General features: G+C 61.8%; 1 protein-coding gene and 1 long non-coding RNA gene across 6 annotated transcripts; one reads left to right on the top strand and one right to left on the bottom strand.

Moving 5' to 3' along the window:
- Positions 1–3920: 3920 nt before the first annotated feature.
- Positions 3921–16555, bottom strand: SIPA1 (signal-induced proliferation-associated 1). 5 transcript variants are annotated; one of them, XM_043972666.1, is made up of 17 exons: positions 16494–16512; positions 14938–15025; positions 13045–13995; positions 12187–12317; positions 11927–12103; positions 11251–11425; positions 7980–8083; positions 7545–7702; positions 6830–7412; positions 6368–6642; positions 5870–6094; positions 5619–5730; positions 5393–5510; positions 5208–5309; positions 5002–5056; positions 4639–4717; positions 3921–4534 (listed from the first exon to the last, which is right to left on the bottom strand). In XM_043972666.1, the coding sequence occupies exons 3-17, from the start codon at positions 13712–13714 to the stop codon at positions 4397–4399; spliced, it is 3102 nt and encodes a 1033-aa protein (XP_043828601.1). In that variant the 5' UTR covers positions 13715–13995; positions 14938–15025; positions 16494–16512; the 3' UTR covers positions 3921–4396. The 5 variants fall into 5 exon arrangements, with proteins under 5 accessions (XP_043828601.1, XP_043828602.1, XP_043828605.1 ...); XM_043972667.1 differs by lacking the exon at positions 14938–15025 and having other exon boundaries at positions 16494–16555; XM_043972670.1 differs by lacking the exon at positions 14938–15025 and having other exon boundaries at positions 13045–13991; positions 16494–16514.
- Positions 7295–8928, top strand: LOC122732496. The gene is made up of 3 exons (XR_006353623.1): positions 7295–7431; positions 7700–7918; positions 8050–8928. It is a non-coding gene; the product is annotated as an uncharacterized LOC122732496 (long non-coding RNA).
- Positions 16556–17170: the final 615 nt, after the last annotated feature.

The following is a 17170-nucleotide window of genomic DNA, read 5'->3' on the forward strand; positions in this document are numbered from 1 at the left end:
GACCAACCCGCACACCCACCAAAAAAAGGTTTTAAAATCAGCCACGCCCCAGGAGACGCATGCGTATGAGAACTACAGGCTTCTGTCCCTGCGCATGCGTGATATTTTGAGACTACGTGCTACCACGAGGAAGGGGGGAGGGGAAGAGGGGGCCCTGAAAGTCCCCCGGGAAACGTGATGAGTTTACAGTTGCTTCTGCCAGCCTGGGCTTCCTGAGTGAGGCGGAATCTGTCACCTCACTGACGCCCTTCGCCAGGAAGTGCCGGCGAAAGGAGATCCCAGGCGGCGTACGAAGAAAGGGATGCTTGAGGCCTACCAAGCAGTCGAGCATGCGCACAGAAGGCCTGGAAGCGGGGGTATTGGGCGGGGCTACGCTCAAATTCCTTTCCCTTCGCTGCCAAATTGCACATGCGCAATGCAAGGACGAGGACGTTCAGCCAGACTCGGCTCCCGGAGGTGGGCGGGTCTTCTACCTTGGGGCGTATCCTAACCTGGCTCCGCCCCCGGCAGCGCTTTCTCCTGGCAGGGAGATTAGTCTTCAGCCCAGAGACTTTTGGCTCCTGCTTCTCCAGTCGCGGCTCCTGGGGCCTGGCAAAGAGTCAGCGGCCCCGAGGCCCCGCCCCCGTCCCCGTCCCCGTCCCCATCCTCGGGCCCGTGCCTCAGTTTTCCTTCTTTTGCCTCCTCCTCCATAAACAGGTGAATTTACCTGCAGCTAGCCAGACAAGGGCCAGAGACGGCCCCCAAGGTGGCCGGATGGGGACATCACCCATAGCACCCGGAGGCTGTGTCACCTTGGACAGGTCGCCTGATTCGGACCTCGGGATCCTCTTCTGTGGATAGGGGCAGGGATGGGACCTGTGTAGTTCTGGGAGAGTGCCCTAGGGCACAGGACTGCAACCCAGGGCTTCCTGGCCTGGGCGTCAGACCACCAGAATATTGGCACCATCTGCTTTACTAGGTGGTGGTGGTGGTGATGAAAGTACTTTCATAAACCCTAAGACTCCCTGGACGTGGAAATGCATCGTTATTTTTATCACTCTGTCATTATTGCTGTTGACCTGCCTGGTGTCTCAGTGCACCCCCTGGACCCCCCCAGTGCAGAAACTGTCGAGGTGACAAAGTAACTTGTCCAAGGTCACTCCCCTCTGAGAGGAGCAGTGTAATGGAATGACTGTAAACATCTACATTTCTCTCTTGATTTAAAGTTGGCAAGCTCCTTTGCTCACAACTACCCCAGGAGGCTGCCAGTGTGATTGTTCCCATTTTACACATGAGGAAACTGAGGCTTACAAACACTGAACTGCACAGAATCCATAGCTGGCATCAGAGCAGGAGAATTCCTGAGCAATGGAGCTGTTCTCACTCACTCCTCCATCATGTTTCTTTCTGCAGAAAATTCACAGAATGTCCGAGCCAGAAGGGAAAACAAAGGAGGCCCAGTGAGGGTGGACTGTGCAGAGCCAGCGGATGATGGGAGCCCATTTTCTAACAATCAATGAGCTGTCCCCGGGGGGCGTGGGCTCCCCCTCTCTGTTTCATGAGCACAAGTTCGGGAAGTAGCAGAGAGGATTCTGGGCCAGGGTGGGCTGGCTGACACGCCTCTGGGCTCCAGGATGGGGGGATTCTGTTTACGTCCCCTAACTCATTCCTCTGGCGTTCTGGGGGGGGGCAGGTACCACTTGGGTCCCCCACTCCTCCCAACAAAGATGGCCATGGGCTAAGTGAAGCCACCTCTCAAGGCCTCTCTGAAGTGAAAACCCAGGGCCTTGACTCTGAAGACGCAGGAGAGATGAGTCAGCCAGCAGGGAAGGTCCTGGATGATGGGGACCAAGAAAAGGAGACTCAGTTCTGGGCCTGGGGCCTGGGTCAAGGCAGGGCCCCTACAGAGTAACTGCGACTCAGAGCAGCAAGAGCACGCCAGTCCCAGCTCTCCAATGGCCAAAGGACCTCAGTGTTGTGAAGCGTGAGGATTGTCTTCTGCAGGGCTCAAGGGGACAGTGTCCAGAGGACAGAGAAGATCAGCCCTTACTTAGGTTGAAAGGGTGAATGAATGCAGGATGTTTCCCTTGGAGAAGAGGGAACTTGGAATGAGGGCAAGTACTTAGAAGTATTTGGATGAGGGGCGGCTGGGTGGCGCAGTGGGTAGAGCACCGGCCCTGGAGTCAGGAGGACCTGAGTTCAAATCCAGCCACTTAACACTAGCTGTGTGACCCTGGGCAAGTCACTTAACCCCAATTGCTTCACTTAAAAAAAAAAAAAAGAAGTATTTGGATGATCATGTGGGAAAAGGGGCAGAACTAGGAGTCATGGAGGGTGGGAAGAGAGGGAAACAGGCTTGTAAAGAATAACTTTCTAGCCATTAGATCTGCCCCCAAACTGGACAGGACTGCCCTGGGAGGGGGTGGGCACCCAGCCAAGGCTGGCCAGGTGTTGGGGATCTGCCCACCCTTGGACAGGGATGGCTTGACCCCCTTGGGGCTATCTAGTTCCCCTCCCCCTCTGAAGAATCTACCAGCTCCCAGGTCTTGGGCACCTCCACATTTGCGACCTTGCCAGGGGTCAGCTTTTACCATCTCCCCCATTCTTCGAAACCAAGAAGTTCATCCACTGAGTGGAAGATGAAGAGGAGCCCCTGGTAATTAGAAAAGGGGAGCCCCAGCACTCCCCTCCAGCTTCCTCTGCCCCCCCCCGCCCTGTGGCAACCGGGCAAAGGATGACTCTCAAGGCCCCAGCCGCCTCCCCCTGTACCTCCTAGGATGATGAAGAACCCAGGTTTCCAGGCGAGATAACCCACTTCCTTCCCAACTCAGGCCAATGTGGCTCGAACCCCAGTAAACACAGTTGTTGGTTTGTTCCCTGGGTGTCTGGGGTGGGGCAAGCCTGAGATGAGAAGAAAAAGACTGCTTCTCCTTCCCTTGGGGGCTTCGTGCAAGGGCAGAGCAGACAAACAAAAGGCCTCAGTCCAGCACCCGCCAAGGGGGAGGGCACCCAAAGCCACAGAGCTCTAGCGTGTTGGTGAATGTGCAGCTCACTCAATCGCTCATCCTGGACCACTACAAGGGGGAGCCTGCACCCTTAGAGCTGGACGGAGAGGTCTTCTGGACTGCTCTGAGGCCGTGGCCGAGTGGTATAGGCAGCACGGATCGGGCCAAGCTGCCCCCAGAGGCAGGCTGGGCCGAGATACCCATGGGCCCACAAGCATTTAGACAAATTGCATCCCGATGGAAGGAGTCCTGCCCTCAGGGACAGAACTGGAGGGAGACCAAGGCCAACGCCAGGTGGGGGCGGGTGCCAGGGGGCAGTGTGGTCTCTGGGGCCGTCTGTGGGGAGGGGGCCCAGATTAGAACAGAGCAGTGAGTGAGAACTGGCACGGAGCCCAGAAGTCAGGGGCGAGGGGCCCAGACAGGTCCTGGGGAAGGAGGCAAAGAGGGATGGCTGCCCAATCTCGCCCTTGCAGGGCCTGGCATCCTGCCAGCTTTGCCCTCTCTGAGCTCCCCTGGGCCTGCGCCAGTCACCAGGGGGAGAAGTAGGCTTTAGTCAGGAGACATAAGTCACAGAACCATGATGTCGTCTGAGCCTCCTGCCCTCCCTCTAGAAAAGGAGGGGCTCGGCCCTGGAGGCCTCAGCTATATGTTGATGTCCCAGGATCCTTCCCAACCCTCGGCCTTCCCCAGAGCTCCCGCCTTGGCCTGGCCTCTCCTCTGTGCTGCCCCAGACTGGGTAGACCCCTCGAGAGCAGAAGCCTCTGCCCTGCCCTACTGTGGAGAGCCCAGGGCCTGCAGCTGGCCGACCTCGGGAGCCCGGGGGCCCCTGCCCAGGACCCCATCCCAGCCCTTTCTCCCTATCCTAGGGCAGACCCTCCCCTGCCCACCCTGACCCTCCCTTCTCGCCCTCATTCACCCACTACCATTCGTGTCCTGCCAGTTCTTTACTTTTTTATGCCAAGGATGCTGCTGCCAAATGACATTTACAGACAGGGTTGGAGAAGCCAAGTCTGGGGGGTCCTGAGAAGGGCCAGGAGATTGGGGGGGTTCATTTCACCCCAAAGTACACAAGGCCTTGCCCCCCATTCTAAAACACCCCTGAGGCTTCTGGGGTGGGCAGCAAGGCATGTCCCCTCCCTTCTTGTGCCCGATAGAGAGGGAACATCCATCCAGACTGAAGCGGCCCAGGGTGGATTGAGGCAGGAGGGGACCCGGGCCAGCACCAGTTCCTTGGTGTCCTGTGACTTCTGCCCCAGCACAAGTGTCCTGGGCCCAGCAGTCGGGAGGGGTCAGGGAGGGGTCAGGGAGGGTCAAGGGCCCTGGGCCCGGCAGTCAGGGTGGGGTCAGGGGCCTGAAGTGCCCAGCAGAAGGGGCCTGGGTCCTGAGCCCTGGGCCCAGCAGTCAGGGAGGGGTCAGGGGCTCGGTGTGCCCAGTTGCTGGGAGGCCCTGAGCAGACGGGCAGCCGCACTCTGAGATTCTGCCTGAAGCCGCCGGTTGTTATGTCGAAGATTCCGAACCTCTTCCTGCAGGGCTGCCTTGTCCGCCTTCTCCTAGAGGAATGGGCAGCATGGAGGGCAGCATGGAGGGCAGCTGCCGGACCTCAGGGCCCATTCCACCCTGCCGGGGCTGCCTCCCTCCCTCCCTCCCCCCTCACCTTCTGCAGGTCATCCTGAAGCTTCTTCAGCATGGTCTCCAGGTGGGAGACCTTCTCAGACAAACTTCCAGAGGACGAGCTGTGGGCAAGGCGGGCACCTGAGAAGCTGGCATCAGGTGGGCAGAGCCCAGCCCAGGGGCCAGAGAGAAGGCAGAGAAGTGGCCCACCTCAGGTGCCCCTCTCCCCCACCTCCCGGGCTGCTCGGCAGCAGCCAATGAACTCCCCACACAGCTCTCAGGGGCCAAACCCCCTGGGGGGGTCACTGGGCGAGACCAGCCCGGAGTGGGGGGGCTCCCCCTCCCCCGCCACAGCCCATTAGTGAGTCTCAGCCTGGCAGGAAGAACCTGGGGCCCCGATCCTTACTCGGGCTCCGCTTTGACGGCTTCCCTGGGATCCCCGCTCTCTGGTACCTGCTGGCCTGGAAGAACATGGCGGCTTCCAAGCTGCAGGTTTATAAAAGTCCTTCCATTCCCACCCCCGCCCCCCTACAGCCCACTGAGCAAGGGAAGGGGCCGCTCTGGGCCCCTCCCCTAGGCCCCTCCCCACCCTGGGCGGGGCTGGCGCCTCACCCTCCCGTGCTAGGGCCTCCAGGATGCTGTTACAGGTCGAAGCGATCTCCGAGATGGATTTCCACTCTTCTTCCAGGGGTTCGCTCCCAGCCTCAGACAGGACTGGGGAGGGGGAAGGCAGGCTGAGTGGGCCTGGCTCAGCCAGAGCCAGCTCTGCCCCCCAAACCCCCAGAAGCCGGACTTACTCTTGCTTATAGAATTCCTCAGGGAGAGGGTCCTGGGCAGGAAGGAGTCGCTCAGCTCTCTGGGCAGCGGGCCAGGGCTGTCCAGAGCCTCTTGTCCAGTGGAGGCGTCGGGGAGAACCTGAGTTAGGGGGCACGGTGAGGACTTGGGTGCACTGCCCCCCCCCACCCCCGCAGCTGGTTCCCAGGAGGACGCCCTGGGGTGCTGTGAGATCTCAGCAGCTCTTACCTGGTCCAATGTCCCGTCCCCAGCCTGAGTGGGATGGGGGGGCTTGGGGGTAGCGGCCAAGAGGAGGTCTGGGGTGGCATCCGGCAGGACTGGGACCCCATCGGACAGGGAGCTGGGGGGCAACAAGGAAAGGTGAGTGAGTGAGGGGGGGCCGCCAGGAGAGACCACCATTTGGACCCTGCATGGGGCGGGGGGCATTGAGAGGGTGCTGGAGGCCACTCAGGGGGGCTCATGGAGCAGCAGATTCTGACCTTTGGGGCGACTGATCGCTCTGACTGTGCAGGAACTCGGTCCTCTCTTCAGTGAGGCCTGGCGGGGGGCCCAGGGCAGCAGAGCCACCCTCCAAGCACAGCGAATGCAGCATCTGAGCTGTGGACCGGTGTAGATCCACCCCTGGGGACCCCTCAGGCCCCGGCCCTTGGATCCCCCGCCGGCTGGGCTCCTGCAGGGACATCTCATAGAGCTCAGAAAAACTCCTGTTGGGAGAAGGGGGAGAGGAAGGAGACGCAAGGTGCTGTGCACAGATAGGGAAACTGAGGGCAGGCGGCCATCTCCCTCTATCCCTTAGCGCCACCTAGGCCAGAGGCCTGACCTGGAGGCTGGGATTCCCTTCGGCCCCCCTCCCCCACCACCCAGGCACTCATGAAGGGTTCCCACAGAGCCTTGTCCTCCGCTGGGCATAAGCTAGCCCACGGCGGGGGCCGCCCTCCCCAAGAGGCCTCCGATCCTGGGGGCCCTACGGTGCTGACCTTCGGGGCCGACCGCTCTCGTCGGGAAGCAGGACCGTGACACAGACCTTGGGGGCTGAGCGCAACAGGGCGGCGGCAGCCCCCGGTGCCAGACGGGGAAGGGGGCGGCCGCAGACCCGCAAGAGTCGAGCCCCAGGCCTCAGCCCGGCAGTCTCTGCAAACGTGAAGCGTTCCACGTGGTTCACGAAGCCCTCCGCATCAGCCTCAAAGCCCAACCGGCCCTGGCCATCGCGGGGAAGGGCCAGCTCCCGGGTCTCACAGCCTCGGCTCACCAGCTGCAAGGGAGGCAGCTCTCAGAGCCCGTGGCCCCAGGCTTGGGAGCAAGTCTAGCCTCGGGAAGACTGAAGGAGAGGGTGGCTTTCCGGCTCCCACTTCAGGGGGTGGGATAGTTGGCTTTGCTCAGCCCCACCCCATGTCCCTAGCCCAGCCCCCACACGGCCCCTCGTCCATCCCCAGCCTCACCTGCAGCCTAGCTACGATCTCGCCTACAGCCTCACCGGGGTCACCGCCCACCCGCAAGGTCAGCGCCTCCCCCCGGCCATGGTACAGGTCCAGCTGATGGTCGGAGAAGGTCCAGGCCAGTATGTCTCGGCAGGAGCAGTTGAAGATGACCCGGCCATCCCGGGGAGCCACCAGCACCAGTGTCTCGGCCGAGATGCCCAGCAGGCAGGGCACTTCGGCTGCCCCATCCTCACCGCCTGGCGCAGCCCGCACCCCCCACACCAGGGCCCCCTGAGCCTGCAGCTCGCCGCCCGGGCCCCGGGGCCGCTCCCGCCTGCGACCCCCCAAGGAGGGCAGGCCAAAGCGGGAGGCCGAGTCCAGCGAGGTTGTGGTCACCTCGTTGGTGGCCAGCTCCAGAAGATAGTCCCTCCGCGTGCGTGTGGCCATGGCGTGGAACTTGCGGGCCCGGCTGGCGGCCTGCTCACCATTGAGAGCTTTGGCCAACAGCAAGGCCCGGAAGGCCTCGGAGGCTGGGAAGGGCCCCCCGCCAGGGGGGAGGGCAGGGCCGAAGGCTGGCGTGTCCTGGGTCCTGCTCACCGCCAGGCTGTCAGGGGAAGAAGGAGGTGGGCATCAGCAACTCCAGGGTAGGGGCTCAGAATCCTTGATGTGGCACTGGAAGGTGCCTCCATCACGATGGGGTGGGGGTGGGGTTCTGGGATCCCCCCAAAGCACAGACCTGTAGGAGGTGTGGGGGGTGCAGGGGGCATGGGCCCGGACCACCAGGAAGACGTGCTGGAAATGAGATCGGATGGTGCTGGGGCAGAAGGGCCGGGCCCCGGGCTCCTGGAAGATGATGGTCACAATGTCATTGCCGATGTGTCGTTTCCGAAGGAGCTGAGGAAAGAGGTGAGAGATGAAGGATGGCTCAGGACCCAGGAGACCCCCTCACCCCCAAACAGGATCATCACAGAGCGAGAGCCGGAAGGGACCATAGGACAGCCGGTCCAACCTCCCTTTTTATGGCTGGGGAAACTGAGGCCCACAGTTACACAGACTGTGTCCGGACCCCCGGTGCCTCGGTCCAAGCCCATCCTGAAGGACGGAGAGAGGGTAAGCAAAAATCCAGGCCAGGAGCCCAGCCCTGACATGATGCCAGCCAGCCCACCCACACCTGCTGCTGGTTGTTGGGGGTGTACGGCAACATGGTGGAGACGTGGAACATGATCTCGTGGTCTTGGTAGGTGGTGTAGACGGAGTGTGTCCCAGTGGAGTCCGCTGTGGCCAAGGAAAGGAAGGGAGGGGAAGCTCAGGGTCTGAAGGTCATGGGAGAGAAGAGCCAGACAGCTCCGGCCAGGGCTCCGAGGGAGCTGTCCAGCCCTGCTCCGCCCCCACTTCCTCCAGCCCCATCTGCCTGTCCTAGGGCTGTTCTTTGGGGCAGCCGTGCTGCTCCCCCTGGACACTCCACACTGCAGTGGCCTTCCTCCCACCTGGAGGGACACACACACACACACACACACACACACACACACACACACACGAGGGAGGACAGAATGCGAGGGATCATGGCCAGAGTGAGGCTGGGCCATCAAAAGTAACTGGATAGGGGCAGCTAGGTGGCGCAGTGGATAGAGCACCGGCCCTGGAGTCAGGAGTACCTGAGTTCAAGTACGTCCTCAGACGGTTGACACTTATAGCTGTGTGACCCTGGGCAAGTCACTTAACCCCAATTGCCTCACACATGTAACTGGGTAGATGATATGCAAAGGAGCCACAAATCACTCCCCTCCCCCCTTCATTCAGGCTTTGGAAATAGGGCACAGGGTCATCAGGTCTCCTTTTACAAAGGGGGAAACTGAGGCCCAGAGAGAAGAAGGGAGGTCAGCAGGTCCCACAGCTAGTGGGTGCATGATTCCCACACTGGCTCTCTCCCATGGGGAGAAGAGACTGTCCCTGCATCTGGTCACCAGCACCCTGGGAATGGGCAGGTCCCCCCTAGATCCAAGCTCTAGTATTCCAGCCTGCAGGCCCAAAGATGGATCTCTAAAGGAGAAGTTTCAGGCACATGCTGCCGGGGAAAGATTGGGGAGCCTTCCCCCATACCCCAAAAGTCTGGCTATGGCCCCGCAGCCACCTGTGCCCCCCCACCCCAGCAGCGAGCTCCCACTAACATGGCCAGCAAGTGGCCATCCAGTGAGGTCCCCTGCCCACACTGGAGGAGCCTCAGCCCTGGCCTGCGGCTGACCTCGGGACCAAGCAGAGCTGACCGGCGCCCTCCTCCACAGGCCTGCCCTGCACACCCCTGACCCCTCGTCCCCTCCAGCCAGCTCTCCCTGGGCACAGCCTCGGGGCCTTTCATCCTTCCTGTCGTCAGCCTCCGGGCGATCTGAGGCTACCAATGCAGAGATCTCGGGGTGGGGGGGCCAGGCTGGGAGAGGGCGACCCTCAGGAAGAGCCCTTCTCTCCTCTCTCTGCCCGCTCTCTCCCTTTCTCCCCCTTCCCCCTCCCTCTTCTCTCCCTCCCCCCGACTCCTTTCCCTTTCTCTCTCCCTCACTCCTCTGCCCTCTTCTCTCCTCTCTCCCTCCCCTTCCCCTCTCTCTCCTGTCTGTCTGCCTCCACTTCCCCATCACGCACCTGCTTCTCTACCCCAAGACTGGCCCTGCTCCTTGGAAGGCTATTAGGGATCTCCCCATGGCCAGCCCGGCTAGGCCCTCCTCAAACTCGCCGCCCTGCCTGGCTCCCCTCCTCCTGCGGACCTCTCCTCAGGCCCTTCTCCCACATCCCCACCCATCCCCTGCCCCCAAGCACTGCTCACAGCCTCTGCTGGTCTTGGACCCTCTCCCTCTCTGCCTGGACCTCCCCCCTGGCGATCCCATTCCCTCCCGCGGGTCCAGCGATCGTCCCTCCTGAGGCACCAGCTGCCTGCTGCCCCCTTTCACTGGGAGGCCCCCATGGCCCCGATGCACCCAGCCAGTGTCTTCACCTGAGACGCCCTCCCCATTTCCACCGAGGGCTGGCACGGTCCTCTGTTCTTCGGTCACTCACACTCACAGCCTAAGTCATCCTCACCCACTTCTTCCTGCTCCCTTCATGCGCCCCCCGGCATCCCATCAGGTGCCAACATCTACACTCACCCTCACTTTCACCTGCGCGAACACAGGCGCATACTCCATCACCTGGGCCTGGGCGCTTGCTCTACCCTCCCGAGCCCCGCCCCCCACCTTCCTCAAAGCTGCCAAGAGAACCTGAGGCTCTCCTCTGAGGGTGGTGCTCCTTCCAGGTGCCTTCCCAGGCTTGGGGGGGCCCCCACCCTGCATCTTCCTCTGGGGCTTACTCTCACCTCTCTTCCCTCACTCCCTGAATCGGACCAGTCATCTCTGGCCAGGCGCCCCCCTCCCCGTCTTCCTGCCTGCCCAGGCTCAGTTCTCCCCTCCTCCAGGGTCCCCAGATACATAGAGGGCCACAGGAGGCACCTTAGAGGCAAAGGGGCCCATCCTGGGTCTGACCCAGCCTGACTGTGGGACTCTCAGTGAGCCACCTGAGTCTCAGTTTTCTCACCTGTAAAATGGTGATAATAACAGCACTTCCCACCCAGGGGTGAGGATCAAATGATAATTGTTTGTGAAGCACTTAGCTCACAGTGCCTGGCACATAGTAGGTGCTTAATAAATGCAGGCTTCCTCCTTCCTCTAGATTTTTATTATATTCTGGCCACCACTTGAGCCAGACTCGTGGTTTCCTTAGCAGAGTAGACTTCCAGCATGGAAAGTCCTTGCACTGCTAGGGAGCAGCAGCCCTTCTCTGGGACTGGGGGCACCAGGCGGTTTAGGTCTGGCCCATGGACCCACAGTGGGGAGCCAGCAAACATCCTCTAGAGCCAGATGTGAGGAGCACAGGCTGTGGTGCCTGGGCCTGAGTTCTAATCCTGTTCTGGTGTTTATTCCCTGGATGACCTTGGGTAAGTCACTTGCGCTGCCTGGGATTCAGCTTCTGGTAAAATTGAGGGGGCTGAGACCTCATCAGATAGGGAATGTATCACTCCACTGCCCACCCTGACGCCAACTCTGTGTGTGCTGACACCCAGCATTCCAGGCACCCTATGGAGCTCCCCAGAGGTGGCCCTGAGTGTTTTACCACGGGCAGAGGTGAGTCGTGCCCCGGCTCGGGGCAGCTGGGACACCTCTTGACTGGCTGAGGCTGGCAAGGGCCCAGGAGGCTGCCCTCGGGGGTAAGGAGACCTCAGGGGCCCAGAGGGGCCAGGGCCACCAAGTCCAGCACTGGACAGCTTTCTCTTACTTCTCCTTCTAAAGACCTTTCCTGTGCATCTGGAAGGGACCTCAAAGGGCATCCAATCGAGGGGAGGCTCTTGGCTACTTCATGCCACCTGCCCCGCCCCTCCCCCCCCCCCCCCCCGCCCAGGGCCTGCCCGGCCGAGGGGCACTCACTCTTGATGTCCAGCTGGGCCCGGTAATGCTCAAAGCCTTTGAGCCTCACGACATCCCCCAAGAGTCTGAGGAACTGGCTGAAGGCTGGTCCAGCCTCTTCATTATTGTACATCTCCTCCTCCGAGGCCTGGCCAGCCCGGCAGTAGAGCACTCCCACCTTGCGCTGGAGACTTAGCTGGGGGAGGGGGACAGAGGCTCACAGGAGCTGCCTTCCTCAGGGCTTCTGGGCCCCCTCCCCACCTGTCGGTCTGAGGGTATCCCTTGCGGCAAAGACCATGTCCAGAGGGCAACACCACAGGGGACATCCGGTGCCCCCTCCTCCTCTTACGATGAGCCCGCTGGAGGAAATGACTTGCCCCACATAGTGTAAGTGCTAAGTGGAAGAGCCAGATCTGAACCCAGGACCTCTGACTCAGACCCAGGTCTCTGCTGCCCCATCACCCTGGTTCTCTCTGCCAGCACTGAGAGCTCCTCCCTGCCCTGGGGTCCCTCCTCTCTGGGGATGCCTCAGGCCCAAGTCCCCAGAGAAGATGTCCTGGAAGGTCCTGGAGCCCCCACAGAGTGAAGTCTCCCAACCAGGTCCCAGGGCTGCATTCAAAGGGAGGCCTCTGGCTCCCTGAGAGTGAGGAGGGGGCTTTTCCGGGGCCATCTGTGGTGGGCCAAGAACACGACTCACCTCCTGCTCATCCAGGGTGAGGAGAGTACGAGGCACCTTAGGGGAGGCGGAGCCCAGACGAAGGCAGGTGGGGCTCAGCCGGGGGGCCACATGCTCCAGGAGTTTTTTGGGGGACAGGCCTCGGGGAGGGCCCGGTGGCAGGACCTCTTCGGAGATGGAGCCTCGGAGGGTCCGAAGCTGAAGACAAGGGCAAGGGCACCCCTTAGGGCCGCCACCCACCTTGCCAGCCCTTCCCCCAGCCTCCAACTCCCAGGCCCCACCTGAGTGGTCCTGATAATGAGGCGATAGCTGTGCTGGGGGCTGGCTGAGCCGCCACCCTCCTTCTCCTCCCGCCGGATGCTCACAGCCACCGGGCCCAGGGTCTCATCGATCCCAAAGAAATTCTGATGTTCTGGGGGTGGGAGGAGGCCCAGTGATTGGACACACCTCCACAGGGCACATCCTCACACCTCAGTCTGACCCTGTCAGGCCTAAGCTCAAGGCTGCCCTCTCTCCCCCGATTTCTATAGCAATGGAAGAGAGAGCCCAGAGTCCTGAGTTCTAGTCTCTCCTCCCAGCTCTTCTCTGAACTTGCTGGGCCAGTGACCTTGGCCAAATAACCTCCTCTCTGGGAACCAGTTTTTCCTTGTCAAAACAGGAAGTTGGATGAGGTTTCTAAATTCCTCCCTAGGCTGACTTTCCCTGTTCTAAGGTCCCTCCCAGCTGTGACATTCCCTGTTCTAAGATCCCTTCCAGCTATGACATTCCAGGTTCTAAGGCCCTCCCAGCTGTGACATTCCCTGTTCTAAGATCCCTTCCAGCTGTGACATTCCAGGTTCTAAGGCCCTCCCAGCTGTGACATTCCCTGTTCTAAGATCCCTTCCAGCTGTGACATTCCAGGTTCTAAGGCCCTCCCAGCTGTGACATTCCCTGTTCTAAGATCCCTTCCAGCTGTGACATTCCAGGTTCTAAGGCCCTCCCAGCTGTGACATTCCAAGTTCTAAGGGCCCTCCCGTTTCTAACATTGTATCTTGTTGGGGCCTCCCATCCATCCATTTCTGAACGATGACAAGTGGCTAAGCCCCAAGTCCTCCCTGTCCATGGTTCTTTGCCTCCACTTACCCTCTGGTCCCTCTCACCTTTTCCATAGAAGTATTTGCGGTAGTACCCAGCCCCTGCGTCTGTGTGCTCTAGGCTGTGGGGCTCAGAACGATTCTGGGGTTCTTCCAAAATGGAGATAGCTGCATTGGGCAGCGTGGGGGGCAGTGCAGGGGGCAACAGCCCCCCCAGGCCCAGCTCGCCTTCCCCCCCAACCTCGCTCACAAAGCCAGGAGCCTCCAAAAGCAGGGCCGAGCCAGAGGCCTGGATGGGCCCAGGGGTCGGGGGGGTCTCGGGGAGTTGGTCCCTGGCCCCAGCTCCCCAGTCAAAAAGAAGACTCTGGACATCGTAATGTGCAAACCAGCGGGGGTCTGGGACTGGGGGGAACTCGGGGGGTGGCTCTCCCTCCGGCGGCAGTCCCAGTAGGGCCAGGGGGTCCGCAAAGAGGCGGGTGGGGGTGACTCCGCGACCTCCTTCCTCATTGCTATGGGCTCGGGCTCGGGGGCTCGCTGTGGGCGGGGGCCGGGCCTCCCCAGCATCGCTGCCACTCCGAAGTAGCGGTCCTCCGGCCCCTGTGGACCCCCTGGGCTCAAAGGTATGTGGGGTCAGGGCTGGCCGGGCTGGCTGGCGGAGCCTTCGGACAAAGAGGTCGTCAGATTGCATTGTGAGTGCCAAGCCCCGCCGGGGGCTCTCTGGTCTACCTGGCCACATGGGTGCCCCCTGGAATTGGGCCTCATTGGCCTGTCAGTGGCCTGGACCTCTTCTACTCTCCCCTGGTCACTGATCCTCTGCAGGTGCCATGAAAAGGGCCTCGGGAAACCACACATGGAGAAGAGGGAAGGGAAGGGGATGCACCCAGACTCCCTGCTTTCCAGGGGTGCCAGCAGGATGAGGGGAAGGCAGGCCGGGCAGCAGGAGATGGTCAGAGCAGTAGGACAGGGGTGCGTCTGTCAGCCAGGGTCCAGGCCCCTCAGCTGGAGAGGATCATCTGTCTGAGGAGAAGGGAAGTCAGTGAGTGGGGGGTCCAGGGCAGCCCAATGAGAAAACAGGAACCCATCCCTCACTTCCCTGCTCCCCTCCCCCATGACAGGGTCTGCTTCCGGCCCCCCGCCTCTAGGGCCCCAGGCTCATCAAAGCCACTTCCTCTTCCCCCCCCCCCCGCATTTCCTCTCTGGGGGAGGGGGGGGGTCCTGGTCTGTCTGGGCGCTGTAGCCTCTAGTTTCAGTTGGATCTCATGGGGGATGGTGTCAGGGGTCTTGAGCCCGTGGGGACCCCAATCCTGCCAGAACTGAAACCCATATCAGGCAGCTTGCTTAGCCTTCCTGAGCCTCAGTTCCTCCCCTGACAAATGGCTGGGGGAGGGGGCGGGCCAGATAACCTCCCAAGTCCTCTCTAGCACTAAATCTTGGGTTTTGTAGGGCAGGAACAAGGGGCTGGGGGCGAATTCCCCCCTCCCATGACCCCACAGTGGCGGCTGGTGTCCTAGGCTGGAGACAAGAGGGATCCCCAAACTCAGAGCCTGGTTCCTCTGAACTCCAACCTTTAGGCCTTGGGACCCTCCCCCCAACGGAAAAGTCCCCAGTGGGCACCTCTGAGGAAGGGGGTCCAGCTAAGAGGCAGAGCCTGGGCCAGAGCTCTAAGATTCGGGTGCAGGGCCAAGGAGAGCCAGCTTGGATGCCCAGGTCCCACCCCGGGCCGGACAAAAGGAGGACGTCCTGTCCCCCGGGGCCTTTCCTCTCAGCCCCTCCCTTTTCCTTTCCTCTTCAACCCTAAGCAAGGCAGGAATCCTGAGCAGGACCGGACCCCCTAAAGGCTGGGACAAGCCGGAGGGCAAGGAAACACCCCCTGTTCACTCTTGGGATGTTGGGGGCCCTTCCCCCTCATGTGCCTTCTTCTACCTCCCCAGCCCCCCAGCCCAGGACAGCCCTTGCTACCTGGGGGGGGGGGTGGGCCGGGGGTCCTCAGTACAGCGGCAGCGAGGCCCCGGCAGGCAGCATGGCTGGTCCGGTGAGCGCAGTCTTCCTGTGAGACAGGAAGTGGCCCCTGGCTCCAGGTCCCCACACTCCTCCTCCTGCCCCCCACCACATCCTCAGGAAGGTTCTAGGGTCACTGAACCACAGAGTCATGGGGCATAGACCATCCCCCCCCCCCCCCGCCTCCCTCCAGCTCATGGTCCCTGTCCACCTCCCTTTCCCCACTTATTGTCACAAACTCAAGCCCAAGAGAGAAAAAGGACCAGCCTGGGACAAGAGTTGCTGTGGCCATAGGGCCCAGGGTTGGGGATGAGGGTTTGAGGACATGTCCTGTGAACAAGGCCAGGGAGGGGCTCCAGGGAGTCAAGGGACACAGTCTAGAAGGGGAGATGAGGCCAAGAGGGATGGAGATGGGAGTGGGACAGGGAAGAGCCAGAGCCTGGGAAGGGGGAGACATCCCTCTCCCCAGTCACAGGATATGAGGCTGCAGTGGACTCATCAACCCGTGTGCCCGGAGGGAATAGCTGAGTGTGACCAAGCCCTGCCCCAGGGGGACCACAGGACAGGCACAGTTCCCATCAGGCAGTGAGACAGGAGAGCCAGGGAAGGCAAGGTGGGAACCCCCAAATCTCACTGGGGGGCTGCTGGGGGGCACCTCCATAGGGCACATGCTGGCCAGCCAGCCCTGAAAGTCGTGCTGCCCTGGTGTGAGCATCCAAGGGGCAGCTGAGGCTCTGGGCATGCCGGGGAGTTCAATGGGCCCTGTCTGTTCTAGGCTCTCAGTCCCACACAGGGTCCACTGAGACTATGGGATGGACATTCCATGCAGCCTGTGTCACCAAGCAGGGTGGGGGAAAGGAAGCCCAGGGGAGTCCTGGGACCCCAGCCCTGAAGAGGCCAAGTACCCCTAAGAGCTCGTCCCTCCAACACCCCCACACATCCGGAAGTGCTGGTAGCCTCAGCCCCAGGAGGAGGGGCTGGATCCTTCTCAATTGCACATCTGGAGGTCATGACCCCAGCTCCAGCTGCCAGCAGGGTTGGACAGATGTTTCCTCCCCAAACTAGGCTAGGCGGGTCCTGTGGGGGCTGGGCTGGAGACGACAGAGGGGATTGAGGAAATGGGGAGACCAAGGGGTCAGAGCCCGGGACAGGCTCTAGACTGGTGAGGGCTGCTGTCTGCACCCACCCCGCCCCGGGCAGAGAAACTGCCAACTGAGGAGGAACCCCGCGGGCCCTGCAGAGGCCAGGAGCAGGAGGGGGCAGCAGAGGTGAAAACTGGCGCCTGGGGACAGGATGGAGGGGCACAGGCTCGGGGGGGTTAAGGAAGCCCTTCCTGCCCCGTTAGGCGCCCCCCACCCCGCCGGCTCCGTCTTCGGCGCTACTCACCCCACTGTACCCCAGGACAGGCTGCCCGCGCTCTGGGCGGGGGAGAAGGGAGGAAGAAAGGGGCTCCCCGCCGCTGGCCTTGTACGCCACCCCGCCCCCACCCTCGCCCCCCGGGGGCACCCCGGCTGTACCTCCTCAGGGTCCCCCCCTTGCGCCCCGCTACTGAGTGCCGGCCGAGCCGCCCGCGCGCCGCTCCCTGCCCGGCGCCCTTGGCTCCGCCCCCGGGGTGGAGCCTCGGGTCCCTCCCCCTCATCTCCCGCCCTGGGCCTCGGGAGGGAGGAGCCGCCCGCGGGACAGGCGCGGGCTGGAAGCAGGCTCAAGGCCAAGGCCATGGCCAGGGGCAGCTTAGAGGGAGGAAGCATGGGGTGGGGGAGAGAGAGAACCCCCAGGCCGGACTCCGGGCAAAGGGTGGCCAGAATCACAGCCTCGCCCCAAACACCTGTAAGCCCCTGAATCTCCCAAAGACACGTCCTGGTCACCAAGTGACCTTGGGGGTCTCCTTCGGGTGAAGTCCCCAATCAGGAGGCTGGGGCTGGAGCCCTGCACCCAGGGACAAGCCCCATAACTTCTCTGGGCCTGTTCCCCATTCTCATGCAATGGGTCCGATGGGCATTCCTTCCAATAGTGAGGGTCCGGAGCTCCCCCTCCCTCATGCTCTGGAAGCTCCATAGCCAAGGAGATAGCCAGTAGGGCCCCCATTTCCCTGTACTGGGGAAAGTGTGTGCCCCCAGCCCTGTCGGCCAGTGCCCAGAAAGGTCCCCACTCCCTCCTCACTGATGTACAATTTATCCAGTCTGCACCGTGTTTG

The sequence above is a fragment of the Dromiciops gliroides genome, chromosome 6, assembly GCF_019393635.1.
Source record: "Dromiciops gliroides isolate mDroGli1 chromosome 6, mDroGli1.pri, whole genome shotgun sequence".
Lineage (NCBI taxonomy): Eukaryota > Metazoa > Chordata > Mammalia > Microbiotheria > Microbiotheriidae > Dromiciops > Dromiciops gliroides.